General features: G+C 36.6%; 2 protein-coding genes across 2 annotated transcripts in view; both read left to right on the top strand.

Annotated features, from left to right (window-relative positions):
• Positions 1-15209, top strand: part of LOC107558234 (poly(U)-binding-splicing factor PUF60-like) — a 25153-nt gene extending 9944 nt beyond the window's left edge. The window contains exons 7-10 of the mRNA XM_016241865.1: positions 1613-1803; positions 8173-8284; positions 9827-10077; positions 14464-15209. Of these exons, the coding sequence (XP_016097351.1) occupies positions 1613-1803; positions 8173-8284; positions 9827-10077; positions 14464-14763 (854 nt within the window). The 3' untranslated portion in view covers positions 14764-15209. The remainder of the gene's footprint in view (positions 1-1612; positions 1804-8172; positions 8285-9826; positions 10078-14463) is intronic.
• A 5459-nt stretch (positions 15210-20668) lies between these two features.
• Positions 20669-21394, top strand: LOC107558991 (cystatin-like protein). The gene is made up of 3 exons (XM_016242703.1): positions 20669-20935; positions 21094-21189; positions 21283-21394. The coding sequence occupies exons 1-3, from the start codon at positions 20762-20764 to the stop codon at positions 21373-21375; spliced, it is 363 nt and encodes a 120-aa protein (XP_016098189.1). The 5' UTR covers positions 20669-20761; the 3' UTR covers positions 21376-21394.
• Positions 21395-26888: the final 5494 nt, after the last annotated feature.

Here is a 26888-nt window from a genome sequence, read left to right as displayed (position 1 = left end):
TTTTTTTCAGAATTATGAAAATATCATAGTAAAGCTATTTTGACATTTAATTTATAGTGATGATAGAAAAATGCGGTTAGAAAGCGATTGTGTTTGAAAAAAAAACACATTGTTTGGTGTATACACAATTTAATCATGATTGTAATTATGTATCATTATGTGAGTATGAACCCTTTCTACCCTCATCTGACAACTTCCAACCGTGGTAGAAAAAAAGCTGCACAATAGTAATGGACTTACCATGTTGATTTATTTTTCCTGACAGCTCCCTAATTCCCTTCAGATGGCCTCATTAACGATGGGCTTTGGAGATCCCCTCTCACCACTACAGTCTGTAAGTTCAACACCGTTTCTCCAAGTAATCTCAGTAACCTTCATTGACATAACTTTTTGAGAATACAGTAGATGTTGTTATCCCCTCCTTTTGTTGGCATACATGTGGTGGGTTCAGTGCACGTGTGTAATGGGCGGAGGTAAAGAAATGCCAGTGCTATGTCTTCGGTGCCAGCATGTTTATTGTCTTCTGGTTCAATCCTCAATCATTGGAACAAGCCTATGAATGATGAACTCTTATGAATGAGTATGTGTCTGGCATGGCCCCATCTGATCAATTAAATTGTCCATTACAGGTTGCAGCACAGAGGCAACGGGCACTAGCCATAATGTGCCGTGTTTATGTTGGGTCCATCTACTACGAGCTAGGAGAAGACACCATCAGACAGGCCTTTGCTCCTTTTGGTCCCATTAAGAGCATTGACATGTCCTGGGACTCTGTTACATTAAAACACAAGGTCAGAAGGTCTTTTATTTTTTATTTTTTTTTTGCTATTTTATGTTTTTGATTTTTTTTCTGTATTTTAACTGATGATAAGCTACTCTTTCTTCAGGGTTTTGCATTTGTAGAATATGAAGTACCAGAAGCAGCACAGCTCGCTTTAGAACAGATGAACTCCATTATGTTGGGCGGTAGAAACATTAAAGTGAGTACTTTGTAAAAAATTAAGTTTTAGAAATTGTGATTTTTATTTTTCAAAGTCCTTATTGAATGTCCTTCATACATTCAATAATGTCTGATTTGTTATTTCAACACTTGTAGGTGGGACGACCAAGCAACATTGGTCAGGCTCAACCCATCATAGACCAGCTAGCCGAAGAAGCGCGCGCCTTCAACCGAATTTACGTGGCATCTGTGCATCCCGATTTGTCAGACGACGACATCAAGAGTGTGTTTGAGGCCTTTGGAAGAATCAAGTCATGCAACCTGGCGCGGGACCCCACGACGGGAAAACACAAAGGCTATGGCTTCATAGGTAAGCAGGCGGCTGCTTCACCCATTCGGTTGTATATAAATGTATCTGACTGAGAGCAGTCAGTCATGGTAGAATGCTGTTCTCTACATGTCTCACAGGGGATAGAGAAGGGTGGGGGCAGGTTCCTCACATGCTTTCATAGTAAGTTTTTATTTCTGTTGTCGTTGTTTTCTTAGGCTCTGTTACGGACTTTTGTGCCATAAGTGCCCGCTGGTAATTACACAGTAACTGTCAGAGCTCTGGTAGATTAATGCTGAGTCTTAGAAGCTGTTGAGTCTTAGTCTTCCTTGTTTCCCCTGTAGAATATGATAAGGCCCAGTCTGCGCAAGATGCTGTGTCCTCCATGAACCTTTTCGACTTAGGCGGCCAGTACCTGCGAGTGGGCAAAGCAGTCACACCACTCATGCCCCTTCTGACACCAGCGACGCCGGGCGGCCTTCCTCCCGCAGCTGCCGTAGCGGCTGCTGCCGCCACCGCCAAAATCACAGCACAGGTGAGCATTTACACACCATGATTATCTATTGTTAGTCAGGGAGAGAGAGTATGTGTGAGCAGCCTTCCTTAAAAGCCTTCCTTTGTAAAGTAAGGCAGCGTGATTTTAATTCGCTTGGCAGGCTAGAGCAGACACTTGGTGCTGTATGTGAGGGTTTGATTTGAGTCAATTTAGGCATTGACTGGCATGAAGACTCAGTTATGACACAGCATTACTTATTTGAGACAGAGCTTTTACATGCAGAAAGATAACATAGCGTGTAAACTCCAAAAACAGATGGCATGGAATCTGTCCCAGCCGGAGAATCGGACAGAAGACTTCCTCAACTGTCTGGTAAATGCTTCAGGAAATTCTGTTCAAAGCACGCTGGTGCCTTTTTGTTTTGTGTAGAATGAGTGTGGGGAGAGTCTTGTCTTCAGGACATCCCAGTTACACTGATGCTCATTGCTCTATAGTGTGCTAGGTAGAGAATGTTTACTAGACAGGCCCATATACTTGAAAGCTGAGCAGTTTTAGTTGCAGGTGACTTTAAGTAGCACCTCTGCCAAAAATTTTCACCCTAAATTATGCCTCTTATTTGTAATTTTTGGGTTTTGGCCCACATAATGATGAATATATAAATCTGGATGTCTGCTTAATCTCTTAAGGCTTTTCATGATAGTTCTTTGTTAATGGGTGTGCCTTTAATATTTTCATTCAGAGATACCTTTTTGGCATTTTCTATTGTGGATTACTTCCATTTTAGTGAATTTTATAGCATCTATGCTACAGCATAGATAATGCTAAAATTGCTATATTATATGCTACTAAATATATATTGTAAATTTGTATGATCAGTGATGTAATTGTCCTGTGTTGTCTCATGCTTGTCATATATATTTTAAATTGTTAGGCAGATAAATTTATAACAGTTTATAACTGTTATGTAGCAGTCTCTAAATTAATGTATAGTTAATAATTTATAAAGATTTCTAATGATCCGTTTAGCTTGTTTTGTCATGTTTTTGACCTTTACTTCATGTCTTGGGCCTTGTTGCATAAAATGCCTGAATGTTTAGATGAACACTTAAAGCGGACAATTGATTTTTAATGTCAAGCATTTCCTTTAGCTGTTAGCTTTTTTGCTGTGTTTAATACATACATTACCATTCAAAAGTTTGAGTTAGTAAGATTTTTTTTTTATATATTTTTTGAAGGAAAATCCATTCAGACTTGTTGAGCATAAAAACGTTATAAAACAGTAAAAACTGTAATCTAAAATAATACAATTTAAAACCTTTTATTTTAATCTACTTTGACAACCGAAATAAATTATATTTTAATGCAGAATTTTTAGCAGCCATTACTCCAGTTTTCAGTAGTGTTGGGCGATATGGTCATTTTTCAAATTGTCATATCGCCAGCCCGTGAGATCGCCGATACACGATATTATCATGCGTGGTGGGTGAGTGGGGGCAAGAGAGAGAATCTCTGTACTTGTCATAGGTTATTTTATAACTATGTGGTGTTTTAAACCGCGAGGACGTGAGAGCCCATGAAAGCACCAATAATCAAAATAATTTACTATCAAACATACTGATAAACTAACAGGTTAAATATAGATATTTAAAACAGCTAGTTCATATATATTCGCATACAACAGTCGTACATGGCTATTAGAACCGCGCGTCCTGTGACAAGTTTGCCGCATCTGCGCACGGACGTTATCAGTCTTAAAGGTCTGCAAAAGTCAACTGTAAAAATCAAAAGTAGATTTACTTTTACAGTTTAACACTAAATATTGGACAGAAATGAACACGTTAAATATAAAAATATTTAAAACGGATAAGTTCATATATTTGGAGTAAAGTTAAGTTAAACGGACGTCAGTCATACAGAGCTCTGGACCGCGCGCCCCATGATGAGCCCGACGCACCACCACAGAAACGAGGATGAGCTGCGTTTTAACTTAAAGATGTAATAGGTGATTGTCTTCAGAAACATTTTTTGTTATGCTGGTTGAAAGTCTCTTCACATCCCGATAGCAATCATTAAGTTAAGTGGTCTAAATGTATTCATCTGTATTTATATATTTTGTGGAAGGCGTAGGACCAAGAAATGTTCGTCCAATCAAAACGCTCGGTCCGAGCGTTTTAATAAGCTTTCCTACCTGCCTGTCAACTAATGTATCTGCATACCTCTGCGCACCCGGTTCGCGCAGACAGGACACGTCATCAGCGCGTTCACGCACGCTGTGCAGACAGAGCGAGGATGGCAGGCAAACATCAACAACCCGATCTTCCTTCCTGGTATTGTAGTACTTTTAAAGTTTTCTCACCAGTGAATAACGCATGATGTAGCTAATTTTCCAAGATCTCCTATTGCGCCTTTAACTGTGGCATTAAACTCTGTTAGTGAGGGCTTGGTTAAAATATAAGCCGTTCAGATTACTTAAGTGCAATACCTTATATCAGTAGACGATGTACGTCTGTGTTTGTGGTTGGACACTCCTTCGCCGGCTACAGACTCTAATCCTCATTTGCGCGTGTGTGTGTGGGGAAATAGCGGGGCAATTTGATGATAATAATAGCCAAATTATAATAGGCCATTTAATACATTTATAGGAGATAAGCCTAATATCGTCTTGACTATCGACAGAGATCTGATATTGTCTATCTCTGACTATCGTCGTTACACGATACTATCGTCTATCGGCACAACACTAGTCTTCAGTGTCACATGATCCTTCAGAAATGAATTCTCAATTTAAAAAAAAATTATCAATGTTAAAAACAGTTGTGCTGCTTAATGTTTTTGTTTAAACCATGACACATTTTTTTTTTTTCTCTGGATTCTTTTAATAGAAAGTTCAAATTTAACAACCCTCTACGGACGGACACCTTGGCAATTGAATCGCCATTGGCTAGTAAATTTTTTAGTTTACTCGTCCAGACTGAGATAGATAGATAGATATATATCTATATATACATACATACACACACAGACAGACAGTATCTCACAGAAGTGAGTACACCCCTCACATTTTTGTAAATATTTTATTATATCTTTTCATGTGACAACACTGAAGAAATTACACTTTGCTACAATGTAAAGTAGTGAGTGTACAGCTTGTATAACACTGTAAATTTGCTGTCCCCTCAAAATGTCTAAACCGCTGGCCACAAAAGTAAGTACACCCCTAAGTGAAAATGTCCAAATTGGGCCCAATTAGCCATTTTCTCTCCCCGGTGTCATGTGACTCATTAGTGTTACAAGGTCTCAGATGTGAATGGGCAGCAGGTGTGTTAAATTTGGTGTTATCACTCTCACTCTCTCATACTGGTCACTGGAAGTTCAACATGGCACCTCATGGCAAATAACTTTCTGAGGATCTGAAAAAAAGAATTGTTGCTCTACATAAATATGGTGTAGGCTATAAGAAGATTGCCAAGACCCTGAAACTGAGCTGCAGCACGGTGGCCAAGACCATACAGTGGTTTAACAGGACAGGTTCCACTCAGAACAGGCCTCGCCATGGTCGACCAAAGAAGGTGAGTGCACGTGCTCAGCGTCATATCCAGAGGTTGTGTTTGGGAAATAGACGTATGAGCCTCGCCATGGTCGACCAAAGAAGTTGAGTGCACATGCTCAGCGTCATATCAAGAGGTTGTGTTTGGGAAATAGATATATGAGTGCTGCCAGCATTGCTGCAGAGGTTGAAGGGGTGGGGGGGATACTTAATGAAACTTTAATGATAGAACTTTAGTAATTAGAATTTAGAACTGGTGGTGGTGCTTTGTTGGTCATTCAGTGTTTCTGTTAAAAAAAGGGGGGGGGGTGGAAACTAACAATAATACTAGGGGTGTCCCCGACTAAGGATTTTCATAGTCAAATCGGATTTTTCGAATCTTGCACACATTGTCAGCGAAACCCTAAGAATTCACAACGTTTTTTTACAATAGTGCTCTCATAACGTTATGTATATGACCGTAGTTATTAATCTTCTGTATTTCTGTTTTGAGCTGCGCGTACAATGGGGTGGCTAGATTTATTCACGCATGTTAAAATATTTATTTGAAGATTCTTTTCAGATTCTTATTTACAGCATTATCATAATAGGCTGTGTATTAACTTATTGGGAGAAAACAGGTAGTTCTAAGTGAAATCAGACATTTGAGCACCCCCATATAGCCAAAATGGCATGATCATAACACCCCACAAATATTTGACTGTGAGGTTGGTAGTCGAATTAGGCTCCTCCTATAAGATAATAATAAGATCCGATAAGATGATGATAATAGTAACAATAATACGAATTTTACTAATAAGAACAGTATAAAACGCTCTAAGAATTAACGAGCTGCTGGATTCATGAATATTAATCGGGTTGTGTGCGTTCGCTCTAACTGATTTGCTGAAATCAAAACGAGGACGATAATAGGTGAGCACCAGCCAATGAGATTGCCGTTTGCGCATTAGTTCCGCCCACTGCCGGAGAACCTGGCAGTTCTTAAAAGCTGAAAAAATCCAAAGGAACTCCGTTATTTTGACAGAAAAATACAACAAAGAATACCGTTTACATGTAGCGCGTCAGTTCTGCATGTATGTAAGACTATCTCATTCTCTCTGCTCTCACCAAAGCGACGGTGAGTTGTGCGCCTTCACACTAGAGTTTGCGGTATGTCAAACACAGGTGCGCTGCACATCCATTCAGATGAACTGAAAAATAGCACAGATCACTTGACAGAGTGAAACTCTGAAGCGCTCAGTTAGTGTTTGGTGAATTAAATTATATCTGTGCTAAACTTATACTAAACTTCATCCTTATATCCAACTCTCACACTGGCGAGTAAAATCTGAAAATTTTATTATCCAGTGGCTAATATTAGACATCATTTAGTCGCCCAGAGTGAAGATTTAGTCGCATATGCGAGTGATTTACTCGCAATGTAGAGGGTTGTCTAAATAAAAATTACGGATTTAGGTAGCTTAAAAGGCCTAACTTGTGTTGGTGTAGTTCGCTGATTTTCATCTATTAACACTGTTTAGAGTTTGGAGCCTTCTAGGTTTTGTATATAAAGTCAAATGAAGAAAATCCAACTTTGCTTTAGAAATCAATTTTTCTTTTAATGTGTTTCCATATAATTTTTATACACAAATGTTTAAGGGACAGCTGAACATATAGCACACAAACATGTATGTTGACTGTGAGTATATCTTTTTCTGCTGTGGAGACAGGAAAGAAAACTCTGAGATGGTACACTACAGATATTTTATCGCTTAATGCCGACAAAAATCCAATTTCTCAATTAGGGATGCTCATTTTGGTTAATTTACCAGACCAAGAACCGCTGCTCGTTGTCTGAACATTAACCGTGAACTGATAAGATTCAAATATTAAATAAGTATTAAATAAAAATAGAATGGGTGCGTGTTTGTAACCCATTAAAAATACTTCTTTAAAAAAAAACAGTTTTCACAGGTTTATTTTAATGTGCAAACAGCATACAGAGCAACATCAGAACCTGGATTCTCAAATTATCATACACTTGCAGCACTTCTGAGAACAGGAAAAACAATAAAATAATGTAAATAAAAAGAATAAAATAAATAGGCCTACACTAAATATTTTTCACTTAAATTAACAAATTAAGATGACAAAATGAAACGCACACTGAATCATTATATGCACTGAAGAACTGGCATAGTCTTATTTTTTTTCGTCAGACATAAAAATAAATAGCAGGCCTAACTCTGTGCACAACTAATCTAATCTAATTTTTAATAAAATAAAAAAAGTAACATGTTGATGTGCTGTAGGAATTGTCTGGAGCGCAGCCTGTAGAGCTTCATTGAATATAATGGAACTTTGTGACATCGCGATGAACTAAGATGAGTGACCGCTTTTTAGTCATTCTAAGTAGAGGGCTCTATGCATGCTTTCTAGGCTATAGTCCTCCTCGATAACCATTTATCTAATACTGCCACTTGCCATTGTGTTTCATTTACTACTTCAGTTGACTAAGTGAAAGTAGAGCAGGTGCATGCTTAACTTGAGTTATCAAATATGTGTAGAATATTTTTCTTTAACAATGCAGCAAACTTAACAAAAAAAATTTAAGCCGTTTAACTGAAAGTATTCATCTGACAACATTCTTATTCTTGGTTAACAGTTAAACCGTAAATATGAGCATCCCTATTCTCAATAGGCTCAAAATAAGCTCAAACTTCCCATTTTATGCAGCTGGCCCAAGGCTTGTCTGTGTGTGCGAAGGTCTGTTTGTCTCATGTCCTGTCCTGTGACATGTTTGTCTACTCGTGTTGGTGTTGTGTGCTTTTAACGGGCGCTGTCCAGGCGGTGTTCCTATATGTCCCACTCTGTTCTTCCAGGAAGCGGTAGCGGGAGTATCTATTCTGGGGGCGATGGCCGCGGGGACGGGCCTGAACCTGCCTCAGCTCCCACAGGCCGTCATGGCAGCTCAGGCCCCAGGGGTCATTACAGGTAGGTACCTTCAGAAGTGGTTTATAACATCATTATTATTTTGTCAGTACTGTGGCCCTCTGCAACAAAGTGTTTTTTCACTTGTGTGCCTTAATCGTGTTGTATGTTTTAAGTATTTTTGTTCTGCATGTGGTTGACCTGTGTTGTGTAAGAGTGGGGCCCTTCACTTGGGTGTAATTTGCATGAATGATAGCATTTCATGTATTTTTGAAAACAGGATTGTTAGGAACATGTACTGGAGTCAGACCTGAAAGATAATTACAAACACATGCCTTATTTTTTTTAAAGCCATTATTCAGCAGGCATGACCTCCCACACATTACTTAGGCTACACGGTTTAGATCGGATCACTAACTTTTAAGTGGCTGTGCTCAGTCTGTTTGTTTTACTTAAAAAGCTCATTTTGAACACTGACCATAATCTCTAATTTCTACGTTAGCTTAAATGTACACAATCTCTCTCTCCCTCAGGTTTCTGTTGTCCTACACAGTACTCAGTTTAACGTGGCCTGTCTTGGGACGTGTCCACTAATAGATTTCTCTTTTATTTTCTCTTCTCTCCTTTGTCTCTCTCTCTCTTTCTCCTTTTCTTTCTCCTTTCTTCCCCTCCCTGTCTTTATTCTCCACATTCGCCATGACCCTTCCCTTTTGCTGCACACTGATCAACCAAGTTTGAAGAGGACTGTTTCTAACCCCTCCCCTCATAAACAAATCTCTCATTCCTATTGGCCAGTGAGTCTCTCAGATCCTGTGTTTTTTTTTTTTTGTGGAATTGATCTTGAAGCCAAGCCCAGAGAGGACAGATGTTGCATCAAAGAGGGGAAAAGTGACCCCTGTCTTAAATTTTTTTTCCCCCAATGTTTTCATTAAATGCTCAACATTATAGTCTCAGAGGCAAGCAGGTATAGAGGAAAAATGTTGAAGCACTGCCAAAACTGTCTGATTTCTGCAATGGTGTTTTTTTTTATAATGCATAATTTCTTTGTTTCCTGGTCCTGTTTAGATAAATGTTTTCTGTAAGGAATGGTTCAGCTAAAAATTATGAAATTATTCAGTAAAAATATTGACATCCATTCTAGCACACATTGGAGCTGTAATCCGTTTTCATTCACAAATTGAACATTCTGTTGACAAATTGATTCAAGTTTTCTCTCACTGACCAAATATTATCTAGTCACTACAGTTAACATCTCACTGGAGGGGAAGATTATCAGTAAAGCACCTACATTTAGATTTTCCATATTGTTAATTCTGAAGATGACGTTGTAGATTGATGGTTCGAAACGTGCTTGACAGACTTTATCTCCAATCATTGTAATTGTGTAAAAAAAATAAAGACACATGGGTTTGAAACATGCCACCCTAAATGACAGCAACTTTTTCTTAAACTGTGCCTCAGATTTTTGTTAGGGAACAGTTCTAGTAAAGGCCATAGAAACTAGTAAAGCTATTTCGCTCAAATAGAGAAGTATTTTATAGATGTCTACCAGAAATTCACATGTTAGACCACAGCTAATATACTCACTCCTATGTTTCTGTGCAGGGGTGACCCCAGCGCGGCCCACACTCCCTGTTGTGCCTCAGGTGGGCCTTGTGAACCCAGTGTTGGCTTCTCCGCCGTCACTGTCAGCTGCTGTGGCTGCAGCCCAAGAGGCAAAGAAGGAAAAAGAAGAAGAAGAAGAATCCGCTCAAGACGGCACGGGCCAGGAGATGCTCAGTGAACAGGAGCACATGAGTATCTCGGGCAGCAGCGCCAGACATATGGTCATGCAGAAACTGTTGAGAAAACAAGAGGTTAGTTCGCAATTAATTCAAGTCACTGCGTAACTGGATTCATTTTTAGGAGCACTTGTGCTCATAATTTTACAGATTTAAGAGCGCAGTCAAAAATTTAGGAGCACCTCCTGATGAATGACAGAAATTAACCTTCCCATTATGAGGCATTATTTGACTCCTCATTTGACAGTCATTTGTAGGGTTTTGTTTTTTTTTAACCATTTTAAAGCATTTTTTCTGACCTTTCTAAATTTGTCCTCTTTTGTCAAATTCATAAATTTGTGAACTTTTTCAAATTGCATAATTAAAACTGTTTAATGAGGCTCAGCGAAGGAATTAATGCATTTAAATTCATAACATTGTGAAATTAATGTTTTGAATATAGAAAAATTAAATAATTTAACTAAAAATGATACTTGGATGAAATTACAATAAAACTGCCAGTAGGTGGCGGCAAGTCATTGTCTTTGTCACTGAATCATTCAATCAATAGATTAGTTCAAACAGCTGATTCATTAGTGAACAAAGTAAGTGACTTTATGAGTGGGTCATTGAATCATTGACTCACTAGTTTAGTTCTAAAATGCAGATTCATTCATAAAAGAAACACCACTGTGTTTGCTTGGAGGTGTGCAGCAGTTCTGGGGTTTGTTTGGAGCTATTTTCTTGATGAATGAGCAAAATCATACAGTAGTGTTTCTATTGTCATGTAAGTAAATGTAAGTCACTTAATTAAATTCTTGCTTATTCAACTGTTGTATAAAATATCACATTTTCAATCACCCTTTATCATTAAAAACACGTCGCTCATCTCAGTTCATCACAGTCTCAAACTTTTGTTTTAGTCAATGAAGTTGTCTACACTGCACAATGAATATCTTATTTACATAGCGTCTACACTTACTTTGTTATATTAAGAAGTTTTGAGAGCTTGCAGAGCTCAGCTCTTAACAAAACACTTGTATTTTGAGTGGTGAGTGGATTCTGACTAACCTAAACACATCTGGGGCCCGTTCTTCGTACATCGCTTATTACATCCGAGATGAAATGTCACATTCAAGATGATATGATCGCGCTAATCAGGATCTGGCTAATTCGTTTTTTCGAACGCACTTGTTGTTGATGATTAGTATGGCTGGATTGAGTTATCTGAGATAATTGCGTGGTCATGGGTTTGTTTAAAAGGGGCTATGTATCAATACTCGAAACCACGATCAGCAATGCAGCGATTGGCTGGCGGCAAGACAGCAACGTAATGGCATCATATAATTAAAAGACACCTGACGAAAAACTTTTTAAAAATTCTGGACTTTTATAAGGAAACAGCCAAGCGAACAAAACTATATAAATGTTATAATAGATAAATGAAATGTATTTTTATTTTATTTAAATGTTTTACATGATTCCCAATTATTTTTATTCACGATTTCTAATTTTTGTACAGGCTTTACATTTTTATTTCAATGTAGCAATTAAATTCACATGTTAGACCACAGCTAATATACTCACTCCTATGTTTCTGTGCAGGGGTGACCCCAGCGCGGCCCACACTCCCTGTTGTGCCTCAGGTGGGCCTTGTGAACCCAGTGTTGGCTTCTCCGCCGTCACTGTCAGCTGCTGTGGCTGCAGCCCAAGAGGCAAAGAAGGAAAAAGAAGAAGAAGAAGAATCCGCTCAAGACGGCACGGGCCAGGAGATGCTCAGTGAACAGGAGCACATGAGTATCTCGGGCAGCAGCGCCAGACATATGGTCATGCAGAAACTGTTGAGAAAACAAGAGGTTAGTTCGCAATTAATTCAAGTCACTGCGTAACTGGATTCATTTTTAGGAGCACTTGTGCTCATAATTTTACAGATTTAAGAGCGCAGTCAAAAATTTAGGAGCACCTCCTGATGAATGACAGAAATTAACCTTCCCATTATGAGGCATTATTTGACTCCTCATTTGACAGTCATTTGTAGGGTTTTTTTTTTTAACCATTTTAAAGCATTTTTTCTAACCTTTCTAAATTTGTCCTCTTTTGTCAAATTCATAAATTTGTGAACTTTTTCAAATTGCATAATTAAAACTGTTTAATGAGGCTCAGCGAAGGAATTAATGCATTTAAATTCATAACATTGTGAAATTAATGTTTTGAATATAGAAAAATTAAATAATTTAACTAAAAATGATACTTGGATGAAATTACAATAAAACTGCCAGTAGGTGGCGGCAAGTCATTGTCTTTGTCACTGAATCATTCAATCAATAGATTAGTTCAAACAGCTGATTCATTAGTGAACAAAGTAAGTGACTTTATGAGTGGGTCATTGAATCATTGACTCACTAGTTTAGTTCTAAAATGCAGATTCATTCATAAAAGAAACACCACTGTGTTTGCTTGGAGGTGTGCAGCAGTTCTGGGGTTTGTTTGGAGCTATTTTCTTGATGAATGAGCAAAATCATACAGTAGTGTTTCTATTGTCATGTAAGTAAATGTAAGTCACTTAATTAAATTCTTGCTTATTCAACTGTTGTATAAAATATCACATTTTCAAATTCCCTTTATCATTAAAAACACGTCGCTCATCTCAGTTCATCACAGTCTCAAACTTTTGTTTTAGTCAATGAAGTTGTCTACACTGCACAATGAATATCTTATTTACATAGCGTCTACACTTACTTTGTTATATTAAGAAGTTTTGAGAGCTTGCAGAGCTCAGCTCTTAACAAAACACTTGTATTTTGAGTGGTGAGTGGATTCTGACTAACCTAAACACATCTGGGGCCCGTTCTTCGTACATCGCTTATTACATCCGAGATGAAATGTCACATTCAATATGATATGATCGCGCTAATCAGGATCTGGCTAATTCGTTTTTTCGAACGCACTTGTTGTTGATGATTAGTATGGCTGGATTGAGTTATCTGAGATAATTGCGTGGTCATGGGTTTGTTTAAAAGGGGCTATGTATCAATACTCGAAACCACGATCAGCAATGCAGCGATTGGCTGGCGGCAAGACAGCAACCTAATGACGTCATATTATTAAAAGACACCTGACGAAAAACTTTTTAAAAATTGTGGACTTTTATAAGGAAACAGCCAAGCGAACAAAACTATATAAATGTTATAATAGATAAATGAAATGTATTTTTATTTTATTTAAATGTTTTACATGATTCCCAATTATTTTTATTCACGATTTCTAATTTTTGTACAGGCTTTACATTTTTATTTCAATGTAGCAATTAATTTCATTTTATATTTGGACAGATTTGTTACGTGACCGCATTAAAGTTTCTTAAGGGTCAAGATCATGTTATCTGCATCTCCTGCGCTCCATCAAGCCACTCCCATAATATCTTTCACCACTCAAATTAATGCACAACTCTACATTATCTGTATAGCATGTGTGTAAGACTCGAATACAATTGTGAAGTAATAATTTTGACGAATAAATCTTGCAGTGTGTAAAACTGGCTGTCTATAGTACTAAAGACTACACAACATTGTTATATTATCTTTAAATTAATTTTTTAATTTTTATTTTAAATTATTGTCCCTGGATTAGTAGGGTACTCTTGTAATAAAGTAGCAGTGGCTGGGACAGATTTTAAGTATCAATTCTGCTTAAAATCGATCTAATCCTGTGTACATGAAATAAGCCTGCTCCCGAGCAGGTTTAAGCTTACGGACCTGTTGCTATGACAGCAACTCTGGGATGAGCTTCGAAGAACCAAATAATCCAAGATCATGCCAAATCGTCAACAATTAAATCCAGCTTAACTGAGTTAGCAACGTACGAAGAACGGGCCCCAGATTGGCCATTGCATTCAAGAAATCAACAGATATATCTGTGATGGGCTATATTGCTTAACATTGCAAAAACACGTTGTGGATCGAAACTGTTGATGCTCTCCAGAGCGCAAACAACAATACACGTGTTTGGAAAATCTGTTCCGCCAATATGCTATTACTGAGCCCCTGATGAATTGCACAGGTGCTCTTAAATATTTTTTCACAGTCGCATGCAGTAATTTTGGTGTGACTGTAGAGCCCTGTTTCTATTTTAATATATTTTAAAATGTAATTTATTCCTGTGGTGACAGCTGATTTTTCAGCAGCCATTACTCGTCATCAGAATCACATTATCCTTCAGAAATCATCTTAATGTGCTGATTTGGTGCACAAGAAACATTTATCAATATTGAAAACGGATGTGCTGCTTAATTTGTGGAAACATTTTTCTTTTTTTCCCCCAAGATTCTTTGATTAAACTGCATTTATTTGAATAAGAAATCTTTTGTAACATTATAAAAGTCTTTTGACGAATTAAATGCATCCCTCTGAATAATTTTTTTTTTACTTTTGAATGTTGTAGAGCAGTGACATTTAAACACTTTTCTGTATGCTCTGTCCACAGACTACGGTTATGGTGCTCAGGAACATGGTTGGACCTGAGGACATAGATGACGATCTGGAAGGAGAAGTAACGGAGGAATGTGGGAAGTTTGGAGCTGTTAATAGAGTGATCATCTATCAGGAGAAGCAGGGCGAGGAGGAGGATGCTGAAGTCATTGTCAAGATCTTTGTTGAGTTTTCAGCGGCATCAGAGATGAACAAGGCCATTCAGGCACTCAACAACCGCTGGTTCGGAGGTCGCAAGGTCATAGCTGAGGTGTATGATCAGGAACGGTTTGAGAACAGTGATCTCTCTGCATAGACTGTCAAAAATACATCCTGCCCTTCATAACCTTTTCTCCTCTCTCCATCTCTCCCCTTCCTCTTTCTCACTTACACAGACACAGCCGCCAGCCACTCTTCCCAGTGGTACTGGCTTCTCTTTATAACTTGTAATTATTTTTTATCGATGTTGATATTAATATTATTAATGATCCCTCCTTGGGACAGAGGCAAGGAAATGCTCATGAATATTTTTTTTATTATTGCTGTACATTAATGTGAACGACTGAATGCCCCCTCTCCTTCCCTCCTTTTTTGGGTCATTGGTTTACTTCCCATTCCATCAGATGTTCTTCAAATTCAGTTGCTTTGTCATCTCCCCCTCCCCCTCCCCTCCCCCTCTTATTGTTTAAAATAGTCATTAGCCTGTTATGATGCTCTTGGTTTCAAATGAACAATAAATTCTTCAAATATGACACTTTGGTCTGTTTCAGACTTATCTCTTTATGAAATTGTATGGAAGCTCATCATTTTGAAATACACTTAAACAGCGGCTTTTTTTGTGGTTATTGTCCTCTGTTTAGAAGAGTAACTGGAATTATGGTTAAAGTGTAATAAAGTTAAACATGGTATAAATAGTGAATACAAATGCAGCCATGAGTCAAGGGTAATATTTGCATTTGTTGCTTTGAGTTCATCAACATTGAATCAAAATCAAACATTGAATGTTTTATCAGGGGTGACATGTAAACTTGTACTTTGAAAGCAGGAAAACGTGGTAAACATCAGGAGCATCAAATAAAAACCCTAAGGTTGTGGCTTGAGGATTTTTATTTTTTTTTACACTAATACATCACTATTTTATACAACCACACTTTGATTATGCAGCCTTTTATTTGGACAGGTGTCCGCAGAGTACGAAAGAGAAATTGCACAAGGCTCAAAATAAGTTTTAATAATGTTAAAAACATAATCCTTTCATTTTCAAGATTTTAAGCCTGTATATCAGTTGGGGGAAAAATATTATTTTTAAAGGGGACCTATTATTCCCTTTTTACAATATGTAATAAGTCTCTGGTGTCCCCAGAATGTGTCTGAATTTTCAGCTCAAAATATCCCACAGATCTTTTTATTATAGCATGTCAAATTTGCCCCTCTTTTGGGTGTGTGTACCTTTAAATGCAAATGAGCTGCTGCTTCCGCCCTTTTACCAGAAGAGGGCGGGGCCTTTACATCTCGTGATTTGAAAACATTCAGAAACTATGAGGCGATTCTTTCTTGTTCAGGTTATGATGTTTGAGCATGAACAGCTGGTATTGAGACATCTTTCCAGAATCAGCTTCTGTGCAAATTAGTGTTGGGTCGTTCTTGAACGATTCGTTCATTTTGAACGAATCTTTAATGTGACTCGAGAAGAACGAGTCGTCTCGGGGAGTGATTCGTTCAGTCGCGCATGCGCAACATCATAGGTTCTGTCCTGGATTTAGTCAAGTAGTTCACCTGGTTCGAGTCTTCAGGGTTTTCCGAGTCGTTCGTTCATCACGTGACAGCCCCATAAGCTTACCCTATGCAGTCTGAGCCGGAAAGAGAATTGATTAGTTCATCTCTCGAGTCTTCGGGTTTGAGTCGTTCATTCATCACGTGACAGCCCCATAAGCCCAAACCCGAAGACTTGTCAGATAAGAGGTGAGGTGAGCTAATCATAGACTGAAGACCCAGGTAAACAATGAATTAATCTTTTCTGTTTCTTATAGCAGTTTTGTATTGTTTGTAGTGTGATCAACGTTTGCGTAAGTAGTAGACATATTAGGGAAGTAACATGTAACATTTTAATTATATTTTGCTAAAATGAACGAAATGACTCGGAAAAAAGATTGGTTCATTTTGCTGAACGAAACTCAAAGGTCCGAGTCAGTAAAATGATCCGAACTTCCCATCACTAGTGCAAATCCTCTGTTGAACTGACCCTTGTTTACGAAGCAGTCAGGCATAAAATGATTTGCACAAATATATAACTCTTTGGCACATTTCCTTCCATAAATGAAATTCATCCACAATGTTCTCCGTGGCTCAGATGCTGTGAGTCTTTGGATACTCTTTATTTGTACATTTGTAAGGCTTATGTGGCGCAGACAGTTTGTAAATAGGCGCTATTGCAACGATATAAACATGGCCGACTATGTGAGGTTCAGTCAGGGCGGGGTTAATGCGAATAGGGCAGATCGTCACCAGTCATAAGCGGGAAAATCTGAAACGGCGTATTTTCCGATGGTCCTCACAGCAGAACACAAGATCCAGGGGGTGAGGTTGGATCCAGATCCAACTCCTCCCACCTTACATATACCTAAACCTACCCGTCTCCACTCCCTGATCCCTAAACCCACCCATCTCCACCCCTAAACCTACCAATCTCCACCCCCTAGATGTGGATCCAACCCCGCCCCCTGGATCTATGTTCTGCAGTGAGGGGCTACTAGATTTTCCAGACACTGCTTCTGATTTATGGGGATTATACAAAATAATTGTCCAAGTTATTTAGGAAATTATTTTGATGGTATTAGATCAGCATACCTATGACACTAGGGGTCGGAAGTGCAGTATTTAAACATTTGGTGGGGAATAATACTGTTTTAAACAGAAGTGCAATTGCATGGAATAAATTACCGGTATTAATAAAGGTTTTAAAAACATTTGATACATTTTAAGAGATGTTAAAGGTTGTTTTTTTGGTGATTATAGATAGGATGTTTTATGTTAATTTGGTCATTTTTACATCTTTTCTAAATACTGTGGTTTAGAAATGTAGGTCAGTTGGGGAAATGTTCTTTGCACTGCTAGTTTTTTTTTGTTTTTTTGCACAAGTCTAACAACAGCCAGTGCTCCACACAGAGATGTGATCTCACCATCATCAGTCCGTCTGGAATGACATGAAGAAACCGAGTCAAACTGAGACAGACTAAATCCAGAAGAACTGTGACAACGTCTTCAAGATGCTTCAAGAGACCTACCTGCAAAGCTACCTGAAAAACTATGCACAAGTGCACCTAGGGCAAAAGCTGCTTTAAACGCAAAGGTTGGTCACACCGGATGTTGATTTAATTTAATTAATAGAAGTTAATTGATAAAGAAAATCTATTTATGACATTATTTTTGAAAGCATTCTCACTTTACAGCATTTTTACACAAGTGCCTAAAACATTTAACAGTACTGGAGCTTTGCAGGAAGGTTTCTTGAAGCGTCTTTGGAGGCGTTGCCACAGTTCTTCTGATGGACTGAAGATCAGATCTCTGTTGTCAGACTCCTTGTGCAAACAAAAATCTCACTGCATTATTACAATTAATGGCAAAATGGCAAATTGGAAATGTAAACTGATATACTGACACACTACAGCAAAATATATAAATAACTGACTTGAAACCATTTTTTAGCTGGTGAAAATTCTAGTGTTTAATCATTTTGGCCACCACTGTGTTTAACTAAATTCTTTTTTTTTTCTTTTGAAACTTTGAAATGTTGCTATAAATACAACTCATACATTTAGAGAAAATATGTATTGACACATTTTGTTCCCTTTTATTCCTGATTTTTTTTTTCTTTACTTGATCTTTAAAAAGTTCTTGACGACTTAAATTTACCTTAAAGTTAAAACCTGCAGAAATCCTTGGTTTTCCCCTGAAATGTTGCTATAAATGTTGCTATAAATGTATAAATGTTGCTATAAATACAACTCATACATTTAGAGAAAATATGTATTGACACATTTTGTTCCCTTTTATTCCTGATTTTTTTTTTCTTTACTTGATCTTTAAAAAGTTCTTGACGACTTAAATTTACCTTAAAGTTAAAACCTGCAGAAATCCTTGGTTTTCCCCTGAAATGTTGCTATAAATGTTGCTATAAATGTATAAATGTTGCTATAAATACAACTCATACATTTAGAGAAAATATGTATTGACACATTTTGTTCCCTTTTATTCCTGATTTTTTTTTTCTTTACTTGATCTTTAAAAAGTTCTTGACGACTTAAATTTACCTTAAAGTTAAAACCTGCAGAAATCCTTGGTTTTCCCCTGAAATGTTGCTATAAATGTTGCTATAAATGTATAAATGTTGCTATAAATACAACTCATACATTTAGAGAAAATATGTATTGACACATTTTGTTCCCTTTTATTCCTGATTTTTTTTTTCTTTACTTGATCTTTAAAAAGTTCTTGACGACTTAAATTTACCTTAAAGTTAAAACCTGCAGAAATCCTTGGTTTTCCCCTGAAATGTTGCTATAAATGTTGCTATAAATGTATAAATGTTGCTATAAATACAACTCATACATTTAGAGAAAATATGTATTGACACATTTTGTTCCCTTTTATTCCTGATTTTTTTTTTCTTTACTTGATCTTTAAAAAGTTCTTGACGACTTAAATTTACCTTAAAGTTAAAACCTGCAGAAATCCTTGGTTTTCCCCTGAAATGTTGCTATAAATGTTGCTATAAATGTATAAATGTTGCTATAAATACAACTCATACATTTAGAGAAAATATGTATTGACACATTTTGTTCCCTTTTATTCCTGATTTTTTTTTTCTTTACTTGATCTTTAAAAAGTTCTTGACGACTTAAATTTACCTTAAAGTTAAAACCTGCAGAAATCCTTGGTTTTCCCCTGAAATGTTGCTATAAATGTTGCTATAAATGTATAAATGTTTTTTGGTGATTATAGATAGGATGTTTTATGTTAATTTGGTCATTTTTACATCTTTTCTAAATACTGTGGTTTAGAAATGTAGGTCAGTTGGGGAAATGTTCTTTGCACTGCTAGTTTTTTTTTGTTTTTTTGCACAAGTCTAACAACAGCCAGTGCTCCACACAGAGATGTGATCTCACCATCATCAGTCCGTCTGGAATGACATGAAGAAACCGAGTCAAACTGAGACAGACTAAATCCAGAAGAACTGTGACAACGTCTTCAAGATGCTTCAAGAGACCTACCTGCAAAGCTACCTGAAAAACTATGCACAAGTGCACCTAGGGCAAAAGCTGCTTTAAACGCAAAGGTTGGTCACACCGGATGTTGATTTAATTTAATTAATAGAAGTTAATTGATAAAGAAAATCTATTTATGACATTATTTTTGAAAGCATTCTCACTTTACAGCATTTTTACACAAGTGCCTAAAACATTTAACAGTACTGGAGCTTTGCAGGAAGGTTTCTTGAAGCGTCTTTGGAGGCGTTGCCACAGTTCTTCTGGATTTAGTCTGTCTCAGGTTTTTCTGTTTCTTCATGTCATTCCAGATGGACTGATTATGGTGAGATCAGATCTCTGTTGTCAGACTCCTTGTGCAAACAAAAATCTCACTGCATTATTACAATTAATGGCAAAATGAATGTTTGGAAATGTAAACTGATATACTGACACACTACAGCAAAATATATAAATAACTGACTTGAAACCATTTTTTAGCTGGTGAAAATTCTAGTGTTTAATCATTTTGGCCACCACTGTGTTTAACTAAATTCTTTTTTTTTTCTTTTGAAACTTTGAAATGTTGCTATAAATACAACTCATACATTTAGAGAAAATATGTATTGACACATTTTGTTACCTTTTATTCCTGATTTTTTTTTTCTTTACTTGATCTTTAAAAAGTTCTTGACGACTTAAATTTACCTTAAAGTTAAAACCTGCAGAAATCCTTGGTTTTCCCCTGAAATGTTGCTATAAATGTTGCTATAAATGTATAAATGTTGCTATAAATACAACTCATACATTTAGAGAAAATATGTATTGACACATTTTGTTCCCTTTTATTCCTGATTTTTTTTTTCTTTACTTGATCTTTAAAAAGTTCTTGACGACTTAAATTTACCTTAATGTTAAAACCTGCAGAAATCCTCCCCCCATCATCTTAGGGGAGGGCCTCTGCTTACAAAGCAAACCAATCACAGCTGTTGTGATCTGTGTAGACGTGACACAGTAACTGATTCTGAAAAACATCAGGCAAACAGCACAGTACTTCAGTTACTGGTCAAGATGAGAGGCTTACTGTTCCTGCTTAACGCTCTGTTCCTGCTGGAGTCAGCAAAGGGAATGATATATGATGAGTTAAATGATAATGACAGAAAAATTGTTGACAAGGCAATAGTACAAGCCAATCAGGATTATGGAAATGGCAAACACCTTGACTTTTTCACCATTGTCAATAAAGTAAGTTATTTAATTCATACTCTGTAATTTGTGGGTTTGTTTTGATTATTTGTTTTCTGTGCATGTACTTAAAGTATTCCATAAAAAGTAAGCTTCTTCTACATGTATATTTGGTTGCTAGTTTTTATGCTAGAGTTACATGTACGTATATCTGACAGAATAACAATATGGTCAATGTGGTACTGAGACCCACCTCATGTGACAGCACAACACCGGGAGTCCATCGGAAAGAATGTAGCCTTCACAATAAGCCAGTAAGTATTCACTATCAGAGAAGAATTGTCTAAATGTAGAAGTCAATGTAGAAAAACTGACAGTTTCACACATTTCTATGGTATTTTTCTCAGCCTCAGGTTTCCTGTATTGACTGTGAAGGAACCATGGAACGATGTTTACTTCTCAAACAAACGAAAGAGGTAAATCACATATTACTATATTAGTCCATGGGGACATAAACCTCCTACATCACAAGCTGTCAGTAAAACTTTGTTCCTGCAAAGAGTAACCTACGCTGCAGCTTAGAATTATAAGTGCTAAAGATTCTACACTCATATGATCACAGTCGAGGGAATGATAGTGTATAGATGCTAGAGATCTGACACTTGCCTGGTAATTTAGGTAGGTAGTGATAGCAGTGTCTTAACGGAATGCTGTCACTATATTCAGCAGGGCAATTACCCCAAAAGCAGGCTGTAGTACTACAACTTGCTCTTTGCTTGAATAAGAGAATTCAATCAAGGTGATGAATTAAAAGCATGACTGAAAATAAAAATCAAGAGAGAATTGTTAAAAGAATTGAAAAAGATCAATATTGTTATCCTGAGATTTTTTTTTTTTTTTACATTTATAAATAATAGGATATGCCCCTGTGAAGCCCTCTGTGAGAATTATGCAATTTTGAGTCATGGACAAATTTTTATGGGATAGAATTAGAATTATGTATTGGACCATACATACATTTGAGGAACGAGTCCTCTAAAGTGATGAATAAATAGTAAGATAATAACAACACATGTTTAAATATTATACTCTGTATCTGAAGATGACTAGAATTTGTATCCCGTTATCCCTGGGAGATGGTATGAAAAGTTGATCCATTGCAGAGATTCTACAATTTTGGTTTATGTTAACGAAGGTAACTCTTGTGCATTGTGTTGAATGAGATCAAGTGACCAAGTTAAATAGAAAATTTGATTTGAACAGACACATAACAGACAGCTCAGTAATTTTAGTTTCTAGGAAAAGAGAAAAGACAAAGAATTCTTTGCTATTACATTATACAACACCATATTCTATATTAATTAGAGTTGACTGCTGTTTTCAGTTTTTTGCAAAGAAGAAATTGCTTGCTCTTTCACTGCAAAGAAGAACTTGCTTTATAAAAATAGAATGGGGAACTGCTGCTCAACCATGAAAATGAAATGAAACGAAATTAACAGACCATCGAAAGAGAATTTAAAAAGTCAAAAAGTGTCATTTAAATAAAGAGCTGATTGCTCAGACACAGCTGTGGTCAGAATTTACAAAGGATCAGTTTGATTCATGCGGTTCACTGAGTTTTCAGATTTTAGCTATGACCAGGCAACTTCTGGAACAGGCGCCTTGATAAATGGGAATGAATAGACTGGAGTGGAAGAGAAGCAGAAACCCGGTTTCAGAGAGAAGAGAAAATAGCTGATGGGCCTTCAGCTTCCCTCCTGAAAGAATAGACCCCCGTCCACATGGAGACGCGTTTAGCTGTATACGCATACATTTTTGTATCGGACAGGGAAAGCTCTGGCTCAGTGTTGCCAATTTAGCTACTTTGTAGCTAGATTTAGTGACTTCCCCGCCCCTTTTGAGACTTTTTTCAAAAGTTTAGGGACAAATATAGCAACTTCTTGGACAAACCTTATCTAAGTTCTCATCTTGCTCACTGATTCTGGCTTCGTGTGGACGTAGCCACTTCTGAGGCGCCAGCATGAAGATAGACTGATTCGATGCAGGAAAAGGTGAAACTTTCACTTGAGACTTTTCCAAAGGACTAAACATCCTGCCATGCAAAATTGGCAGGATTGATGAAACGTTCAACTGACCGACAATCCACATAGAGGTAAAGGTAATTTTATAGATTAAATAAAAACTCGAAATTCCAAACTTTTGAGATCACAAATGCTGTCATCCCCAGATGTACGAGATAGGAACGTCTTTTGGCCATGGATACAAGATTGTGTGGCGATCTCCAATCTTCCTCTAAGCAGCTCATGAGCAACAACAAAGAGTTTGAAAAATTCTAATTGAACAACAAATGACAAATTGCATTTGAGAAACTGAATTAGGCTCTCTCAACTGCAGGCCTAAGTCTATCAGATTATTCTAAATCATTTACTCTATTTGATTTTGAAAAGTTAGGTTTTTGTCTGTGGTGTTAACCCCAACCCAGGCAATTTCAATTATTATTCTAACATTTAGACACTGTTGCACAGGGAATGCCACAGTTTTCAGTAGCATCAGCCAAAAGTTGTGTTACCCGTTAAGATTTAGTGGTGTTCCACAATACATATCCCATTTCCCATTCAGTTCACAATCTGCTGAGGCAGACAAAAATTTATGATGCTCTGGCCAGAGGGGGGGAAGTGAAAGTGTGTGATGGTGTTGTATGAAATGAGAGATAGTGTTCGAAGAGATAAGGCAAATAAATCATTCCATCAAAACAGCTGTATCTAAAATGTATCAAGTGGGCACACAGGGCAGATTATGCCCAATAAAATACTGGCCATGGATAAATTAGATTAAGTATCCTGGTCAGTACCAAGGTTATTTTTGTGGAAGAAATAAAACGGTGCCACATTTGTGCAGCGTATAACATGGGAAGTCAAAGCAAGCAAGCAAGCTTGCTCTGTCCACCCCCACACCTCACTTTCTTTTATAACATTTCAGCATGTCATAATGGATTTCATCGAACTGATTCTGTGTAAAAATATGAAATATTGTCTTGTTACTGTTAACATGAGCAAAATAAGTTGAGCATTTTTTCAGGTTAAAAGGCCTATGCTACTGAATAAAGTGTGCTTGAGAAATTATCTGGTGACAATAAGTCCCAGTTTGTAAAACAAGGAGAAAACAGAGTTGAATTGGCTAATTTTTGAGAACAAATTTCTTAAATGTCCTAAACAACATTTGAACGCTTTGAAAGGGAATAAAAGTCTGTTAGAAATTTTAGTATGAATTTCATGTAATCTGTACATGTGTCCCATTCTTCTTGCCACTTGACTGTTTATTATGTAAGAATTCAGAGCAAGTCTGAGAAAAACATTTAACAATTTGTACCCAAACTGACAGCTTCCTTTGCAACAGTATCAACTTGTTCATTTCCTAATAGTCCAATATGACCCAAAATCCAGAAGAAAATAATACAAAAAATTGACTGTGAAAGGTCTACTATAGTTACTATAGTTTGCAATTTATTCCGTTTTTAATTTTCCATAGCTTGAAAACAAGATTTGGAATCTGTAAAAATGATCAAATTCTTTTGTTGTGCATTTTGAAAATAGGATGACTCTGGATAGAATGTTGGGAGAAGATGGTATGTGTATCTGGTCAAATTGGGAAAATGTGTTGTATTTTAATTCCAGGATGCTGATGGAAGGAGTATAACTTAGTATTGGCTTACACAAAAAATCAGAGAGATATCAGGTGGCATTAAAGCACAATTTATCAACAATTGATTAGACTCTGTTAGAATTTCTTTCGCACTGTATTGGTAATGTTTTTGACCATTGCTTAAGCTTATGTTACCAGCAACTACTACTTTACTCACTGCAAGACTTATAATTGGTTGATGTAAGCATGTCAAATTCATTTGATGAATGAAGGTTGAGGATCATGTTAGAGAAATTATCCGAGGGGATTTTTTATATGAATCATTTTAAATTAATCATAACCTATGTTTCTTTCTTTCTTGCAGGCTTAACTTTTGTATGCTTTTGAGTACTAAATGTCCTCCACACTTGAGCCAAAGTTAGATAGTGTGTTGCAATAACAGATGCGCATGGAATGGTCTGAATATAAGAATAACCCATGAGTTGTGTAACATGCTGAAGTCATGAAAAAACTAATTTGCCTTTCCAGTAACAAAGAGAGGGGGTTGGGTTGCTGAACTGACCATATGAAGAGCCAATTATATTAGACAAAAAAAGATACATCTTTAACCATGCACATGCATACTTTTAAAATACGTCTAGAATTTCATGATGAAGATTAATGTGTATTTTCACTCAGTTATATTTTTGAGAGAAATATGGACATTTTACAGTATCCTTATAGTATGCACTTAGTGTTAAATAATGGCAAATTAATAGTTGTATAAAAAGTTTTAAAGTTACACATCTAAATATTATTAATAAAAAACATATTGTAAAATTGTCCTCGAAGTTTCCACAAATAAACTATCTACAAATCGTGATTGTTAGACAATTTTTGGCACACCTACTGAAATTGCCTTACAACGAGGAGGTCCCCAAAAGTCTTGAAAAGATATTTAACAGTATGTTTTGCCTTGCACATTATTTAAAGAAGAGAAAGAGAAGTTACATGGAATATATGCACTTAAACAATTATTCAATTGGACCACTGACATTTACTAGTGTATTAATCAAGTTTATTAAAAGTAAAAAATAAAATGGAAGAGGTTACAGTGTCTAAAAAACATAAGCATACCCTATTTATTAACTAGCCATTAAACCAGGTTTATTTCTATAATTCGTTGCAGGGCTAAATAACTATACGTAACTATTTATACTACCATTTAACCATTTATAATCTATTAACATGGACAACAAGAATAGTTCAAGGGGATGACATAAAACTAGCTAAGATTAATATTTAGCTTATGTTAATGTTCAAATTAAACAAATCAATTTTTGGGGTTAAATTAGATTTACTTGTACTCTTTGAAATTAAGGCGATATATAAGTATGAAAATCAGTTATATGATGATGACCATTTGTTTCAGAACAAATCATCTAATAATACATCTTAAAATAAAATTGACAAAGATCCCTGGATTAATGTTAATACAGTCTTTACTTTTTTGCAGTCTTGCATTTACTTGAGAATGGCAAACTAAGAGAATGGAGAAAGGTGTCATATTTTGAATTAATATGAAAAGTGTGACAGAGAATGTGTGGAAATAAATGTGAAGAAACATGACCTTTGCAACTGATTATTTGAACAAAATTTTAGTAGTGAAATACAAAAAGGAAGCAAACATATTAGTGCTGAATAATGTCATATCTGACAAAAAAGTTAATATTTATAAATCTATTTAGATTCTTGCAGTTCTTATAAATTATTTTTGCCATTAAAAACACCAGTCACTAATCATAGATAGACAGACAGACAGACAGACAGACAGACAGAGATAGATAGACAGATAGACAGACAGACAGACAGATAGAGATGATAGACAGATAGACAGACAGACAGACAGAGATGATAGACAGATAGACAGACAGACAGACAGAGATGATAGACAGATAGACAGACAGACAGACAGACAGATAGACAGACATACAGACAGAGATAGATAGACAGATAGACAGACAGACAGACAGACAGATAGATAGATAGATAGATAGATAGATAGATAGATAGATAGATAGATAGATAGATAGATAGATAGATAGACAGACAGACAGAGCTAGATAGACACAAAGACAGAGATAGATAAATAGATAGATAGACAGACAGACAGACAGACAGACAGACAGACAGACAGACAGACAGACAGACATAGATAGATAGACAGACAGACAGACACACACGCACACACACACACAGAGATAGATAAACAGACAGACAGACAGACAGAGATAGACAGAGAGACAGAGAGATAGATAGATAGATAGATAGATAGATAGATAGATAGATAGATAGATAGATAGATAGATAGATAGATAGATAGATAGATAGA

This window comes from Sinocyclocheilus grahami, unplaced genomic scaffold (assembly GCF_001515645.1).
Source record: "Sinocyclocheilus grahami isolate Dianchi unplaced genomic scaffold, SAMN03320097.WGS_v1.1 scaffold21.1, whole genome shotgun sequence".
Lineage (NCBI taxonomy): Eukaryota > Metazoa > Chordata > Actinopteri > Cypriniformes > Cyprinidae > Sinocyclocheilus > Sinocyclocheilus grahami.
The sequence above is the reverse complement of the archived record's forward strand: the minus strand, read 5'-3'. Positions and strand labels throughout refer to the sequence as shown.